Here is an 18,406-nt window from a genome sequence, read left to right on the forward strand (position 1 = left end):
TTTGATAGTTTACAGCAATTTATAGTAAACTCTCTAAAAGCACATAGAAGAAAAATACAAAATAAAAAAGAGAGAGAGAGGAGGGAGAGTAAATATAGAATTGGTTCTAACATGCCAGATATGCAGGTATACCTGTGGGGCTCTGTGGGTCAGAAGTCAACCACATCATTCATCTCTGTTGAGCAGACTGTCTTCCTTTTTAAATACAGGGAGCAACCTGAAGTTCTGCAAATGATTTTTCATTTTGTGAACTGGCTTTGAATCTGTAGGCCACTGACAGCATAGTTTTTGAACATGTCTAAAGCTGTCTAAAGTATTGGGGCACCCACACACACAGACACACCCAAACAATATTGACATTCAGCCACTACCCAGCAAACATGCCTCATTCATTAGGCCTCCATGCAAGGCCGTGCACCTCCACTGCTGCCCCAGGCCCAGCCTGGAGCTCCAGGCCCTCTGCCCCAATAGTGATGATTTAATAATGGAAGTGTTGAAAATGTAGGTCTGCCCGATTCACCAAAGCCCATGGTACAAGCCTAATGGATTCTGCCGTCCTGATCTGACTGGGCTTGACAGTTGTAGATATTCATTATGTATGGAGGATTGTAGTAGCTTTTATGGGTGGCAGTGTAGCCCACTTAACAATGTCTGTCTTGGTTAGCAGGCCAACACGGGTGGATCCAACCAACCCAGAGGTCTGTGTCTCTCAAGTGTTTCCCACCATTGTTCTTCAAGTGTGAACATAAGTTTAGACAAGTAGGCACTAATGGCCTTATTGTACATTGTACATGGCACCCAAGGGAAGTATAAAAAGCTTGTCAGGTAGAGGCGAATAGAGACAAGAAGAGGAACCATGCAGTCAAAATGTGATGGCGAAGCAGAAATTATTTGATGGATAGATGGATGAAATGAAGAATCAAGAGAGGAAGAATAGACCAGTCTGCCATAGTCAGAATTGGGATGTACCGTCAGTAGAGGGGCTTTTGGGTGACATGACCAATTCTCAGTATGGTCCCAAAAGCATCTGCAATGCTCTAACATATAGAGAGGTTAATGGCTTTGTATCTGAAATGTAGAGGCCAATTAGGACGGGGTTATGAACAAGTTCAAAGACAAATGAGTTAAAGAGTAATTATAGCAATGCAGCATGCCATGTTTAATGGGTTGGCAAATGATGTGTCCCAGGTTGGCATGTTAACCTTTGGTCCTGCCTTAGCCTTGTCCCTTTTTCTTACTCTCAGATGCGCCCGGTGTTAAAGCAGAGAAAGACCCTGTGTTTGTGAACTTGGGGGAAACAGCAGACCTGATATGTGTGGCAGATGCCAACCCCATTATACCTGACATGTTCTCTTGGAAATGGCTGGTGAGAGCAGTATATACGCACAAACACATACACAGAAACACAGTCATCCCCTGAATTATATTTATTTATATTTTTTCTTTATCTGGCTTCCTTTCTATTATTTTATTCGTTCTCGCCGTTTACCACTGGCCTTTCTAAATGCACAGATGCACCATATTTCACTGGCTCTAACTATCCTTCCACCCCACCTTTTCCAGCTCCACACTCATCCCAAATCCAGAGAAATAGCTTTCATTACTGCTGCGTGACTAAAGGGCACATTTGTCAATGTGGCGTGGTCTCTGTATCTACTGATGCCTTCTCCAGTCTAACCCACCCCCTGGCAGTACTGTGTGTCCCGCTTTCAACCTGCACAGCCCCTCCTTTTCTATAACCCTGTGGCTCTCCAACCCTTGGCATTATCCTTTTCTATCCTCAGAGCTCACTCCCCTGACGCCCTTCTCATCCCCGCCTGATTGTTTCCTGCTCAGTTCTCCCTCACTGTCTATCTGTTTTGCTCTTTCGTACGTCCCCCCCATCTCCAACCCTCACCCAGGAGGAGGGGAGAGTGTATTGAGGGATAGCTGCTGTCCTGTGCTTATTCACCCTCACTCTGTATTCCACAGGGAGAGGAGGAAGTGGAAATGGGAGAGGAGACCCAGGAAGAGGAATCAGGCCTCATGACCATCCATAATGTCACTCGGGCTGATGCTGGACTTTACCAGTGCATTGTCAATAATGGCATAGCACCCCCTGCCAGTGCAGATGTGCAGCTGGTAGTGCAGTGTGAGTTTATATAATTTATTCAATATGTCAGGACAGAACATACATGGATAGTTATATGTATGAAAATGCACATGTTTTTGTTCCTGTAAATAATTACATATATACATTTAATCCTGTATTGTGTCTGGTTTCTGCATGAGTAAGCTCTATGCTCATCCTGTCTTGTGCAGTCAAACCAGAGCTTCAGAAAGGACCCCAGTGGAGGAAGGTAGCGAGTAGAGGGGATGGCACCGCTACAGCTGAGGTAGTATGTCAGGCAGAGGGTATTCCTCGTGTCGACTTCACTTGGGAAAAAAAAGGTGTGCTCATGGACTTTGCAAACCCCAGGTTAGAGAGAAAACATTATTTTATTTGAAATCCTTTTCTTGCCATTATTTTCATTATCAACTTTGGTGCTACTGTCTGCATTTGGCTATGTAGATGAATACTCACAATCACATTAGGTTGTACCCTAATAAAATATTTTGCTATTTCTTGCTATTTCACCACTAAATCCAGATTTAGTGCATTTATACTTCGCTTTCCACTATGCAAATACCTGTTTAATGCTTCTTTGATGTGTGAAATTGGGTGACTTAGTGCAATCTGCAGGACATCGAAATCCCTGCTGTGTGCCTGCTTAGGATTTATATCCCTTTCTATGTGTGTGTGTGTGTGTGTGTGTGTGTGTGTGTGTGTGTGTGTGTGTGTGTGTGTGTGTGTGTGTGTGTGTGTGTTAGGTATGAACAGCGGACTGTGAGGGAGGGTTCCTTCCACACAAGCAAAGTCCAAGTGGTAAATGTGAGCTCAGTTCTGGACTATGCTGTCTTCAGCTGCACTGCTCGCAACTCACTTGGGGAAGACAGGCTAGACATCCAGCTCGTCAGCACAAGTACTGTATCTGTGTACATTTGCATTTTTGTGTGTATGTATTGGTGGCTCCCTTCCAATGTCACTGTCCTGTAAAAACCATGTAGCTCCAAAACGTCAACTTTTCATAAGCTAAAAAAAAAACAACCCTGTTTGTGGCAGATAATTCAGTGGGTTTTAAAATGGTCTGCTTAGTTTAATTTCATCGATTGCTCAGTATCTGAAAGTTTCAAAATGATCAATCATGGAGACTTGGTTTTCCATACATAGTAACAATATATTAAAACTGCATGAAACATTTTTTTAAGTGTATTCAAATTAATCTGTCGGGTGACTCTGTCCACTGAGAATAAACATCGAACTCTGCAGCTTTACAAAGCTGGAGCCACTTTAATCCACTTTTAGTTAATTGTTTTTGTTTCCTAACCAGCATTATGTGGTTGAGTCTCACCAACCCCAGTGGCATTGGCAGTTGTATTTTGGGAGGGCCAATACAAAAGTGGGTGGACCATCTTTTCCAGAAAAACTGTCTTATGAAAAGTTAGAAGAAGAAAAAAGAACAAACATAAACAAACTGAAAAACGAGGTAGGAAGTTCTGCTCACCCAACATGCTGAACCAGCAGAGGCAGAAGCATGGCTGTACTGGGAAATAAATACAGATTTAGCTGTGAATTTGGTTCATAAATGGCACAAAAACCTTCGAATGAACCCATAGCCACAAGAACATGATGTCAGTTGGTGTTACAGGGATTTTAACCATTAAGCACACACTTCCAATCACCAAAACATGTTTGAGTTTATTAAATACTTGAAGCGATCCCACCGCAGCAAAAACAATAAGTGCTGTGCGCATTTACATACGAGGCACAGCAGTGTAACTTCTTATTATTTATATCTCCCAACATGCCGACAGGATCAGTCAGGATCTAATGTTAATTATTGTTCTGTGTTCTTTTACACATCCATAATGTCACACACACAGTCCAGGTTCATACAACCAAATTGTAAGGTCTTGCTAAATCCCGAACTCCATCAGAGATGTCTAAAAAATTCATTTCAAAAGCTAAAAGTTTAATTCGGTTTCCTCTGGAGAGTTTCCTCTGTGCTGTCAAGTTCATAACTGCAGTTTTTAGAAGTCAGGCTGCCTGATACAGTTCTAACCAGTATGTGTCAACCAGGTCTGTGAGCCAGTTCTTTTTACCCACTTCGCTATCTTTACACACAGGGTCTGTTTTTGATGGACCACCTTGCACATGACAGAAAAAAATAATTTATTGCAACAACACAAATGGGGTCATAGACTGTGAGCCATCTGGAAGTTGCAGCACCCCAAGCAACCCTACTTCTTGCAGCTATGGGTGAACCCGCATCAGCCTGGCCAGAAGAAAGCGCTATACCGCCAGTGAGTGGTATAGCGAGGCTGACCTCGTTGTGGGCTGATGAACACATTGAAATATTAAACATTAAAAATGTTGTTTAGAGATAACAGCTAGAAGGCAGCTCAGAAGGGTCTGCATGTCAGAACCAGAGAAACCATTCTGGAGACTCCCCAGAATTTATTTCAACAGTTTTAATCAGATGACAAAGTCAACACACACAGATCAAGTCAACAATTAATCAAGTTCACATTCATTTATTTCCATATACAGTACTGTGCAAAAGTCTTAGGCCACCACCATCATACAAACAGAAAATACAGGAAAGATGTACACACAATTTAACATTAATTATTAATTATTATTATTAATTGAGGCTCCATTCCATTTAGGTTCAGGTTCCTGCTTTTGCTCAAGTGTAATGGGGCGTTCAGACCAAAATCGTCTGATGCGAATTGAGCAGCAAGTCTACATAGAAAATCAATGTAAATGGCGCGATCACACGTGATTTTATATCAGGCGGTGCGAATGAATGAATGAATCAAGCGTCTGAAGTGGCGCGAATAAAGTTGGAAAAATTGAACTTTTCAGGAGACATCGCGCCGCAACATCCAATCAGCGGCGAGTTTCTCCTCACGTCACAAGCGCGAATGAAGCGATGATCCAAAAATTGATATTTATGATCAAGTGGCACGATAGAAGCGATTCAAGCGATTTTTCGCGTCAGACGCTTTTGGTGTGAACGCAGCTTAAGGAGAGGTCTGAATACTTACACACTTTAGCCTATAGAAGTTGTTTTCTTTTCTGTTTTTTAATACAGCATACACATTTCCTGTATTTGTTGGTTGTATTCTAATAAAGAGGCTGAGAAATAATTATATATGGTCATTATAGGATTGCTAAAACACACTCTAATGGTGGCCTAAGACTTGTTAGAGAGGACTGTGTGTCTTCGGCCCCCATTATCTGTAAATAGCAGGAAAATCTGTCAAATTCAGTTAGAAATCTAACATTTCCACATCATCTTTTTCAGCTGACACACCTCAAAGTCCCTCATCACTTTGCTTATAGTCCACAGATATACAGATTGTGCAAAAGTCTTAGGCCACCATTAGACTTGTTGTTTTTCAACAAGTCTAATTATTTTTCAGTCTCTTTAATAGAATACAACCAGAAAATACAGGAAATGTGTAAGCAGTATTAAAAAAACTGAAAAAGAAAACAGCTTCTATTGGCTAAAGTGGCAAGTATTTAGTGTGACCTCCCCTTACACTTGAGCAATAGCAGGAACCTGGCTCTCTTAAACATAAATGGAATGGAACCTTAATTAATAATATTAATTCATAAATAATGTTGAATTTTGTGTACATATTTCCTGTATTTTCTGTTTGTATGACAGTGGTGGCCTAAGACTTTTGCACAGTACTGTGTATATGTATATATATATATATATATATATATATATATATATATATATATATATATATATATATATATATATATATATATATATACATCACACATTTATTGTGACAACATTTATTTTGATCAAACTTGGCTAGGTGGGTCAGTGAGTAATGTGGGTGAGCCCATTACTGGCCAGATGCCTATGAGTGTAGGCTACCTGCCCAGCACAAAATGGCAGATAGCCTAAAAGGAAAGAAAGTCAATCATCTGGTAAACTAAAGATAAAAACACAGAGTTAGAGGGCTAAACCAAAAGCTTAAACGTGTGTGGATATTGGATTTTCTTATAATTGTCAGGTAGCAAAATACCTATTGATTTGTGTCTGGATGTCTAAGTAATTGTTTGTGAAAGCAACTAGAAATCCCTACAAATATCAGGCCTGTGTTGCTGCCAGTTGTGTTGGAGTCTATCTGCCCCCTAGTGGTCAGAAATCACCTAATGTAGCTTTAAATTAATGGAAAATGATCAATGTCAGTGGTTAGGGCACACTCCATGTAGGGACTATGCATATCACGTACTTGGCATTGGAGCACAATTTTTTCCTTTGGTTCTAATTTGGCAGCATCTCAAAATAATTGTGTGTATGCTGCCTCGTCCAAGGTTTATCAGCCTTTTCCAGCAACATTACACTAGTGTGGGAGGGCCATTGAAGATGCAGAATTCTGTAAACTGGCGAGAGCTGTTATTGCTCCTGAGTGCCAGCCCTTCAAGGAACGTATTCCATTGCTGTATCTCTACCTTATCATCATTTAGCCTATAGCACTACTTCACTTCTCTCTCAGATAATGCTGCACTGATATACTTAGCTCTCCCGGTGTGCTTAGACTTTTCTGCCTTCAAGCTACCACTATATCCTTGCACCTCCACCATTATCAACACAGTCGTGCTCTCAGCGAAGGCCCATAGCCACCATTGGACACACATTTAATGTTTACTATAAAAACCATAAAATACAATCCAATATTGGCCCCGTTTTTCCACAGTCATTTTGCACTGTGAATATTCATAATTAATCTGAAGCAGTGATAATACATTTTAAATGCTTCCTTATCATTTGAGAGCCCGAAAGGAAGAGAGAGTTTTTTTTTTCTTAGCGTGGTGCTTTTTGGATTTGAAGTAGGCGAGATCCAAATAAGACTGACCTCTTTGCCCTGGAATCTTATGAGTGGAGCTGATAGTGGGAATTATTTACTCCACAAGCTGGGCTGCAGCCTGGAGTCAGAGATGAGTGGAACATCCCTTTCTTATGCTGCTGCTCAACTATCTCTCCTTCTCTCCTTGGCTATCTCTCTCTCTCTGCCCTGAAAAACACTGTTCTTTTTTCCCATGTTCCAAAAGCAAAATAATCCACTTTCTCTTCACTACCCAGACTAATTTAGTGCCTCATGTCAGACTGAAGGCCTGGTTAGCCTCCTTTGATCTTTGTTCACAATATTGATAATAATCAAGAGGCTCCATCTATCATTGCATGACTTTGGTTGGATATATTGGACAAATAAGCTACTTTGTTCTGAGAGTGATCCGCAATAACCCTGCCCATGTTTCCTGATCATTCATACAACAAGTAAAACCTAAAGAAAAAGCAAATGAGTGGTGTGCCGGTAGAGTAAACTGATAAAGAAGAGGTTAAAAAAAAATAAACAAGGGGAGGCTTTGGAGGCTCACTGACAAGTTTTGACCATGGTGTTCTTTTCCCTTTCCTGTTTTAATTTTACTCATTTTTTCATTATTTATCATCAGCATTTATTGCCAATTTTTTTTCATCAAATCTTCAACACTTAGTGTACTTAAAAATATGTTATAAGTGTCAGAAATCATATAACAGTTCTCCAACCGCAAATCAAACATTTTGCCCTGAGGTAAACACTTCTTTTTCAAGTGCTACGTTTTCAGATAAACTCATCTTATTGTGAAAAAGTCAGACATGTGCACTACATTTCAATATGACGGGATTGTGATTGCACCCTCTGAATTTGAAAGAAGTGTCCTATGGGAAATGTGAAAATAATCAAATTGTTTTTTCCTCTCCTATTTATGTCAAAAGGAGCATCAGCACTTCACTCACTTTTAGCATAATCACTTTGTCCATACTGTATATAACAGCTCCAAAGCAGAGAGGGAGGCACAGTCTTATTGGCCAGCAGGGCCTCGTGTTATTTCAAAGACAATGGATTTAATCACTCGACTATCTCATGGCACACATCTCAATTTCTGAGCAACTAAAGGCTTTTCAAATAACCAGAGATAACATTACATTTTCCCACATTTCTTCTTTTTGTTCATCCTTTAGGTCACCCGGATCCTCCCACATTGTTTCGGCAGGTCAGCTTCAGCCATGACTCTGTCACTCTGGAGTGGATCCCCGGCTTTAACGGTGGTTTGCGACAAAGATTTCGTATAAGGTGAGCCAATGAAAGAGGATGTTCATTTAAAAATGTCACCCTTTCGTAATGAAATAATTGTAAGTGCCTTTTGGTTGACAGATACCTTTGGGAGCGCTCAGCCAGCTTCCTGTACGTGGACGTCTTTCCTCCTAGTGCGACAGTGTTTACTGTCACTGACCTGCAGCCACTCACCACCTACAATTTCTCTGTCAATGCACTCAATGCAATGGGAGAGAGTGGCTATGCAGACAACAATGCAGTACTGACCATCACCACCAAGGGTCAGTTTGGAGTAACCCCTGCCTGACAGTGACATTATTGTATTGTACTGTACAACAATGTTAAAGTCCAGCTTACTATGCTTAGAAGTGTGGCATTTTAGTTTTTGTCTTTCTCTACAGACATGAATGAACTAGAAGGTGTGCCCACAGATGATGACTCAGTGGGTAAGTCTTTTATCACAGCTCCCTAAAAAAAAATCTTTAGGGCAGTTGGAAATTGCTATTTGCACAGCAGCTAGCTTCATTTGGCTAAATCATGTTAATGTATGCACCTCCAAGGCTGTTAATGTTTGCTCTATGAGAGTAGCAATCGTCATGGCGCCCACCCATAGTTTTTCCCCTCTGCTAGTCTTTTATCAATAAAGACAATTGAGAAAGTGGTTGGGTCTGCTCCAGTCAGTTTATATCATCCCAAATGTCCTTATTACATCCTCTTTAACTTTCATTGTTATGCATTGAGCTCATTTTCAATGTTTTGTGAACCAGGTGGAGCTGGACTGCCAGCCTATTTGACTGTAGTGTTTACAATGGTCTTTGGAGTTCTGCTGGTACTGAACTCACTGGGTTGCTTCTTTGGACTAAGGTGGAAAAAGAGGCAAGGCCAAACAGGTGACCATAATGATCTTTTCATCTAAGGATGTGAAAGCGTTTCCTGCATCACTTTCTGTCATGATAATGTCCTGATTCCTCAACAAAACTCTACAGAAATTACTCTGAACCATGATGCGATTGTCAGCTCAGCCTCTCATTCTCTTCTCATCTCCCCATGTCCCTCTTTCTATCTGTCTATCCTGTCTCCTCTCCTTCTGCTCATTCTCTAAGCCTCTACCTCCTGCCACATTCATCCCTCAAAGCTGTCACTTCTGTGTTTCGTCCATATCTTTTATCTCATTTGCTAGCTTTATGTCCTTCCTCTATCTCTCCCTCTGTCTCTTTCTATTTCTTCTCCAGGCTATCTGTCAGGTTCAAACCCCCTCTGTATTTTATTTTTCATTCTTCACCTTCTTCTGCCCTCTGGTTTTTTACATAGATTTTTCCCAGCTTACTTGACTTTCATTCACTCTCTTTGGCCTTTTTATCGCTCTGATTAATTTCAGTGCTTATGAGATGATGCTTTTCTCTTCAAGTTCTAATTTCTGAACACTAAGCGTCTTTCCTTATGTGTCTGTTCCCCCCGCAGGGGGTAGGCAAGGCAGTGGGTTGGATAAAAAGAAGAATGGAGAGGAGGGGTAAGTTTAAGGACCTGCAGTAGAAGTAATAAAGAGACACACATCCAATCCACTCTAAGAAGTCTGAGACCTGATCCATTGGCTGACCCAGCTACTAAAACCGCCAGGCAGGCAAAACAAGCTTCTGTCAATATCCATTTATATTAGTGTCATCAAACGTGCACCACAATCCTGCAATAGACAGGTATATACAGTATACCACATGACAGATTCTTATTAAGACTTTTAGACCCTACAATTGGTTTTATAATGCATTTTGGGCAATTGGACAGCAAGTGGCAAGTGGACAGCACGAAATACAAGTGCATACAACCACCAAGATGCATTGTGATCCAATCACTCAAACCACTTGCTGGGGTGGTCTGGGACGTATTTGCACATATATCTTTTGTAGTGTAAACGCTAATATGTCCTGATGCATCCCCATCAAGGACATAACAGAAAAATACATCATCAATGTGGTGATTGTTAAGCGCCAATGCCAAATGACTGTCCTTCCCAATCTCAACAGTTGGAATGTTTTTGAAACATTTTTGTTTTCTTAGCTAGCCTGTATGAAACAAATCTGGTAATTGTCTGGCAATAGACTGACGTGATAACTGTTCAGGTGGCTCTTAGACCTGGAAGTGATGTAGGCAATAACGAAATCTGAACACAATCAGTTAGCTGGACACCTTCGAGACGCATGAGAGACACCAGTGTGAACGGAAATGAATCCAAAACAGCCTCTTAGGGAACTCCCAGCCCCCTCACCCCCACCCTGTGTAATTGCTGACCCCTGCTGTACACTGATATTTAGGACTACAAGTTGTTTGAAAATGACTCAAACATGTGACATGAACAAAAAAAGCACAGAAAAGTAAAAGCACCTTCTGATTTCTCCATGCAGGTCCAGTCAGTCAACTGTAAGCAACTCCAATAAGTATGAGAGCAGAGAAAAGATCAACAAAGCAGCCCAGAGCACCCTCCTCATCGACTCTGAATCTGAAACAGACAGCAATGTCTACGAGAGCTATGCAGCGGTAAGAACAGAACTAAGGAGAGGGAAGATCAGAATGAGGGAAAGAGACAGTAAGAAAAATATGCTGAGATACAGAAAAGGTTGAGTAAACAGATGAGGAGAGGAAAGAGGTTAGACAGGGGGTGAAGGAGTCTGGCAGAAGAGGAAGTGGAAAATGCATCCATAACAAGGAAAGTGGATAGATAAACTAATGAAACCTTTAGCTGTTCACAGAGATGGAACATAGATCAATACTGCATAATTAGCATTCAAAATACACATCGATCTCAGAGAAATTATCATTTTGTACTTCAAAAAGGCCAACAAGAATGTGAACCTTGAAGAAATCTGAAGAGTGAGGTAAAAGAAAACAGATAGCAAATGTGCTGTCAGGATGGAGTATAATGAAACCTCAAATTCCCATGGAGGCAGGCTTTATCTCAACTCTAATTTAGAACAACACATACCTGTGAGGGTTGGTTCAGCCAAATAACCCTAAAATATATTCCCTCATTTGGTTTCTAAATGTATACAAATAGTTTTGGTTTTATTTGCCCAGGTTTTGAGATATCAGTATCTAAGATAAGCAAAACAATGCAGGTGGTCCTCAAAGAAATGGAAAATGATGTTTAAAAAAATCAACTGCAGCATTTCAATAAAAAATATGCCCATTACCCTGGATAATCCAGACCTCACTGACAAGAATTTTCATGGGGACTATATCTTCTGTCATCTTCTGTGGTTTCAATTAAAACTGCTCACAGCAACTCTATTCACTTCCATTTTATTGGGGAGAAAGCAGAAATCTCTGAAATGGATGTATTTAGCTAAGTAAATAAAACCAAACATAACTTCACAGTCAACTACTTCTAGGGTCGATTCAGAAAATACATTTTTGGGGTCTGTTTTTGTGCGTGTGTAATTTGGGCGAACCATCCATAAAACACCTGGAATTCTCATTTACCTAAAGTTACTTAAAGTCATTATGATGCTATCTCTTGTTTTTGTTTCACAAACATCAGGAAAGTTCCCATTATTACCCCACCGGTGACTACATGCCGCCTCTCAGTCCACTCCCTGAGGAAAAATGTAAGCTTGATGCCACAAAGATATACTACAAAGTAAACAGGACAATAGTAAACACCTCATATCCTTAATATGATGCAGTCTGAGCCAATCAGGAACTATGTCTGTCTGTCTTTAGAATCAAATCCAAGGCTAATTACAGTATCTTAATGTTTGTTATTAGTAATTATTGACCTACATATTTTACCAAATCTTTTTATGTCTTTGTTTTTATTATGTTTTGATATATTTCCTTGTTCTCATGCATTGTAAGATGTTACCCCCCTCCCTCACAACCATTTGTATGATGATGTGAGAGACGAAGGTCTGTACCAGGATGTCCTGCCTTCCTTTCGTCCTTCCCATCTGACCATGTTTGACCACAGATTGCCTCATCAAAGGAATGACTGGAGATCACCATCCTACCCTCAGGTCAGTAAACAAAACCCCAGCCTATGGTTAGAGTTCCTATTTTATACAATAATTAAAAAGTGTTAATATCACAGTTTTTAGTTTAAAAATTTCAACTTCATAAAAATGTAGTTTTATCATCTATGTAATATCATATATGTGGTAACTGAGTTGCAATCTGTGTCTCAGCAGGGCCCTGAGAGAGTGAGGGAGTTCATGGATGTTCGACAACCACAGAGAGATTCTGATCTTCCCTTTGAACTGCAAGGCGAGTTAGTCTAGATCAGAAGGTCTGAGTAAACAAATACACAAGACACAAACAAGACTTGTACAGCCAATATTCAGTATAGTCTTGTACAATGTATTTTTTATTGTTTTCGATGACATCATATAAATCACCTTGAATGCACCAGTCAAAAAAGTACAATGTAGTTGATGTAAAATGCTGTAACTCACAATTTCACTTTCACATGTATTTAAATTTTACAGTGTACATTGAATATTTTTTATATCAACTTCTTAAAGTCTGTGTAAAACAATAATAAATGTGTTCTGAGTTTGTCACACCGCTCACTTCTCTGCTGAAAAGTTCTTGGCAGCTTCATTGTGGCTGTCACCTTGGAGCTATTGACTCTCATGTCGTGCTTTTTGGTTAAGTGCTCCCCGGCAAATACTCTGCATCTGGCCGGGGACCTCCCAGCTGCACAGCCAGTGCTGTAGTTGAAGCTTCTGGCGACTCTACCTGTCAATTGACATTTGAGCTTTGTTTAAAACAATTCCTTGATCACTAGCATTGACCAAAATGGCCCTATTCACCAGTTACAGCAGATTATCTGAAGTAAATCCCAGTTGTCTCAGAAGACATTTTGTAAAGTACCCGATGTACAAATAGTAACTATAAGTACGTGCACTCTAGTGCTTATACAGTAGAGTGGGGGAGGGGTCATGCTAGTAACCCCTTTACATCATTGAGCCACCATTTCCTGAACACAGTCTAACTCCACAATTCAGCAATTATTTTCTAACATTTATAATCTGTTTTAAAAGAAATCTTTTTCTTTACACTGACTTTAAAACATAGACAGCATAGTTTTTCACCAGTTCCTTTCTTTTCTTCATTTACGTCCTTACTCTATCCTCCTCCTCATCCCTTAACTTTGTTTTGGTCTTTCACCTTTGCCCTTTTTCTTGGAGCCCAGTCATGGTCACTACCCACAGTTCCCCATGCTCTGGCCTGCAGAAAGATGTGAATCAGTCAGTTAGACACAGAAATGGACTGACATCGCTGCAGTTGGCACTGGAGCAGAAGCAGTACAGACTTTATCCTTTTGACCCATCCAACATCAACATTTTCCAATGTGTATTCAGATGAGAACCTGACAAAAGCAGTCGGTCCCTCCCTTGTCTGCTACAAGGAGTTTTAGTCCTCACAGTTACTCCAGGGAAATCCCTACAATAGGATAGCACCAAGTGGTATTTAGCACGGGTATGTCTTCAGGAGGTAAAACCATATCTAGGGCCAGACTGTAATCCTGTTTTCTCTCGGATTGAAGTTTAGCTCACAACATCAGTGAGCAATAGAGACCATGAAGGGGATCCTTCTCACTGAGAGTGGGCAGTCAAAGCAAGAATGAGACAGAAAAAGAGGGTGAGAGGGCTTCTGTAAACTAAGCTGCAACTGTGGTTACTGCTTTAAAAAAAATTCCTCTATTTTCACTATTGTTCTTCTCACTATTGTTAAATTGTGGTACATGGAAAAGTAGTTCACCATAGGCTCTATGATAATCATGGTCTTGATTTATAAAGCAGTTTTCAAAACCAAAGATGCATACAAAGCAGCAAATTAAAATCAACAAATTATAAAATCAAATTTAAATCTAATCAAATGGATTAGATTAAAATAGATTAATGGATTTGATAAAGATCAATTCCTGTAATACAAATAAAATAAATAATGTTGCACATTCATGGTCCATGTGTGTGTGATTCTTGTTTGTTTCAATTCGTGTTCCTGTTACACCCAGATAACAGCTGAATTATAATGAAACCAAAAGATGTTTGACCTTTTCTAATAGATACATAGATAGATAGGTAGATAGATAAATAGATAGATAGATAGATAGATAGATAGATAGATAGATAGATAGATAGATAGATAGATAGATAGATAGGTAGATAGGTAGATAGATAGATAGATAGATAGATAGATAGATAGATAGATAGATAGATAGATAGATAGATAGATAGAAAACCACTTTGTATCTATTGCTGATGTGCAGCATTAGCTGCAGCAAAAAAAACATATAACAACACATACAATGGTGTTGTCTTGTATTAGACTGACAGAATTTGTGTCTTCTGTGTATTTGTGTCGCTTAAGCTTTTACTGTTTTCTGCAGAGATCAGACACTTCCTCAAAGTTGGCTCTTTTAGGTTCCTGCTGCATTGTAGTGTACACAAATAGTGATCCGGCTCTCATAATATCTCAGCACAGAGCTGTTATGCATGCAGCCTGTTTCTGCTTCCAGCTTCTTCTTTTCCCTCAAGCACAATTGGTCACATCAGTCTCATGAGCACACACACAATACAGATAACTCATATGTTCCAATGAGACACACATATACAGAAAAAAGGCTATAATCTTTATTTAGTGTTCATAAATAAGAATATAATAATACAGTTTTTCTTTATTGATAAAGATGACAATTTGATGCACCTAGGTTCACACAAAGGATTATTTTTTGTGTAAAACACTCATCCAATTATTTCCAAGGAATAATTGCAATGGGAATATTTACTTACAGTGTGATATTAAACTCTTCGCCAGGATGTTATTGTTCAAAATTTGTCAAACCTACAAAATTATGTTTCCTTAATGGGGCCTGACTGCCTAGAGATGAATCTCAGGGTTTCACTGAGCTGCGTTCCCTCAATTAGGCTCATTATTCTCCATCATGAGCTGTCAAGGTATGTTTGTCTCATTACTGAACAATTGTTTAAGTTCCTGTCAAGCTGACTGCTGTGTTCTGACCAAAGTCTGTTCTTGATGCATCATTTCAGTGCAGGCAGAAATGTAATCTGCTAAACTGAAGCTTTGACAGCTCAATACTGTATGTCAACTCCTATTTTTCTTCACTTGCCTCACGCACACATTGATATGTTGTGTTCTGAAGAATCTCCAGGGAGCTTGAACACACAGGCTGCATAAGTTTAAGATATCAGATTGAGTAAAACGCCTTTATCACTTTAACAGGTTGTGCCACCAGTGGGGAGTTAACTCAATTTTAACTCAAATTCCCGCAAACCCTTTCATTGCTCTCATTATTTAGATTTTTTCAATTTGAACTAAATCAAATTAAATCAAAAGCAACTACAGGTTTTACAAATTAGAACATGATTTTAAACGCAGTTATTACAACTCACTTCACTCTCCTGCTGTCAGTAATGAGGTTGGAATTTTCCCCCTGATGTGGATGAAAAAAAATCACTAACTAAATAAATAAAAAATGTAGTCCATGAAAGATAGCTAACTCAATGAATTATTGATTTTGATAGACAGATCTTACAAAATAATGACACTAAAATAACATGTCATCCTCTTGAGTTATAGACCGTTTTGATGGCTGGCCAAAGTGTATGTACTTTACCAAGCCACATGGTAAGGCAGTAGCAAATAAACCAAGTATCAAAATAACTGTACCACAGATTAGTATGTATTTTTACAATTTGAAAAGCCTGCAGCAGCCACCTGTCGTTCAGCTGATGACTTTGCATTCTCCTTCTGTTTTGTGAGCCATTTTACATATTTCAGCATGTCTCCTGCGGTTAAGTGTGTGTCATTTACTGCATTTCCCTCTCTCATCGAGGAAGTTGTCTCCAAACTTCTGCTCTTGAGTCATCTCGTCACTTGTCCTCTGATTCCTCTTCCCTCCAAGCTCTTTCAAACTACCTTGTGCACAATCACGCCTGCAATTCCGCATTTTATTCCCCGGAGTTCTAGAGCAGGCAGTCTCAAATTTCCTCTCTCAAAATAATCAGCTTGATTTAAACCAGTCCAGTTTCAAGAGCAGTTATTCCACTGAAACAGCTCTAGCACTAGCTGTCAGTGATACTGTAGAAAACCTGAGGTCAGCGGTCAGTACCTACCCATCTAATATCCTCATTGTCTTGGTGCTTTGTTACACAGAACCTTTTGAGAAGTCATCCATGGAAACTGTTTGGAAAAAGGCAGACACAAAAAATACTTGGCACATAATTGGATGAACCATCTGTTTATTACCATCTATCTATCTTATTGCTTGTATTACTTCATTTGAACGCTTTGTACAAAAAAAAGATGCCAAATTAATAAAGTAGAGTTGCCGAAAATCAAACAAGAAGATGAGTTTTAGATTTATATCACATTTTTGTCAGATTGTACAAATATAGTCCACATTTGGCTCTATATAAAATAATGTATGCTTTATTTTAAAGAGCAGAACGAGAGTGGGGAAACATAACAAAATACATTACAGTACTTCACTAATTTTCTGAAGGAAATACTGTATTTTTACTACACTTTGCAAATACATATTTAACATTCAAATAAATTATCATCTAATGCAATATGATACATTGATTTAGTTTAAACTACTTGAGAGTGAGTCAAATACGCATTTTCTACATTTTGACCAGCTACAAGGTTAAACTGATGCTTTCATGTTAATGCAATGTCAATAAATTATATTACACCAACAGGTGCCTGCATCATGACTACTTTTGATTTTAATACTTCAAGTACAATTCACTAATAATACATGAATACTTTTACTTAAGTAAGATTTTGAATGCAGGACTCTCACTACTATATTGCAGTGTTCCTACTTTTACTTAAGTAATGAAACTGAATATTTCTTCCACCACTGGAGACCAACACCAAGCAGACACTGAAACATTTTTCCCATTTTGACATTTGTTTTTTCCTAAATGGCTTCATAAACAGTAATATGTTTGCTATACTATCACTGCTTTTAAATTACCACATAATGTGAAATGTAATTTAAAACATTTATCTACACATATGCAGTATCTAACTACATCCATGCACTAAATAAATAGTAGGTGGGGGGAATAAAATACAGAAATAAATTGTGATACCAAGAATGGCAAAATGAACAAATAGTACATTATTACGAATCATTTATAAACAACCTGATGGACCGCTCTGCAGAACAGAGAATATTAATTGTATTTGGGGACAATAGCATTTATTATTTGCAGCTAATAACCATGCAATGATTGGCTGGAGGCATCCATAGTGACCTGTGAAGGTCGAAGGAGTGTTAGACAGAATCTGCTTTGGACAAGTCAACAGTTTGTTTATATATTTAATGTTAACAATTTCTTTTTGCAAACCATAGAAATGAAGAATGTGAGAGAGAACAAGCTGACCCCGAAAGCATCCCCAGCACTTAGGACAAAGACGGTCTTCTGCTTGTGTGGATGAATTGCAGGCTTTGTTTGTTGTAACAGTTCAGGTTTGTGCTTCTCAGTATTATGCAATTGGGTCACAAACACAAATCCTGCAGTCTTGAACCAATAATTGAAAAATCTGACAAAAACACTCAATTCACTCATTCAAGAGGTTGGCAATATTACTGCTTAATTGCAATTCAATGTGATAAGCATGGAGCAGATGATTTTCTGTGATAATACAGAATGTAAGGGAGTTAGGTGTATTTACAAAACAGATCTTTTTAATCGAGGTGATCTAAATAGTCTTTAGTTGAGGGGTGAAATGGTTATTATTTAAAGTAAATGATATTGAGTGCTTCACCACTACACAACATCCTCAATGCCAGTGTGTTCAAGGTAGTGAGTTTAATACAAGTATTCAGCAATAGAAGGAAGTCATACATTTAAAATCTCCCTCCACAGCAAGGTCATTCATTTCCTGTTTGTGAAACAGAAACTGATGGATGATAGATTATTCTATGGACAGAAATGATAATGATAGTATAAACATACATATAAATCATAGTATAAACATATAGAGAGAGAGTCAATAAGACAATATGACAGAAGCAAACAGAAAAACCAGAGAAACATGTTGTTTACTGTTGGAAGTAAAGTAGGAAGAGAAGCCATCGTGCTGAGGGATGGCTGAACTGCAGACACATGTCATAGCAGAGTGAGTGAGAGTGAGGAAGCCAAAGAGGCCATGTTATGAAAAA

The 18,406-nt window shown here is 39.1% G+C and overlaps 1 protein-coding gene across 1 annotated transcript in view; it reads left to right on the forward strand.

Moving 5' to 3' along the window:
• The window catches only part of nphs1 (NPHS1 adhesion molecule, nephrin), a 35,985-nt gene extending 23,387 nt beyond the window's left edge, over positions 1–12,598 (forward strand). The window contains exons 17-29 of the mRNA XM_062422471.1: positions 1,245–1,366; positions 1,972–2,131; positions 2,302–2,458; positions 2,851–3,002; positions 8,115–8,226; positions 8,308–8,489; positions 8,610–8,654; positions 8,976–9,098; positions 9,670–9,718; positions 10,608–10,740; positions 11,741–11,807; positions 12,058–12,215; positions 12,387–12,598. Coding sequence (XP_062278455.1) covers positions 1,245–1,366; positions 1,972–2,131; positions 2,302–2,458; positions 2,851–3,002; positions 8,115–8,226; positions 8,308–8,489; positions 8,610–8,654; positions 8,976–9,098; positions 9,670–9,718; positions 10,608–10,740; positions 11,741–11,807; positions 12,058–12,215; positions 12,387–12,476 — 1,550 coding nt within the window. The 3' untranslated portion in view covers positions 12,477–12,598. The remainder of the gene's footprint in view (positions 1–1,244; positions 1,367–1,971; positions 2,132–2,301; positions 2,459–2,850; positions 3,003–8,114; positions 8,227–8,307; positions 8,490–8,609; positions 8,655–8,975; positions 9,099–9,669; positions 9,719–10,607; positions 10,741–11,740; positions 11,808–12,057; positions 12,216–12,386) is intronic.
• Positions 12,599–18,406: the final 5,808 nt, after the last annotated feature.

This window comes from Scomber scombrus, chromosome 7, assembly GCF_963691925.1.
Source record: "Scomber scombrus chromosome 7, fScoSco1.1, whole genome shotgun sequence".
NCBI classification, from domain to species: Eukaryota; Metazoa; Chordata; class Actinopteri; order Scombriformes; family Scombridae; genus Scomber; species Scomber scombrus.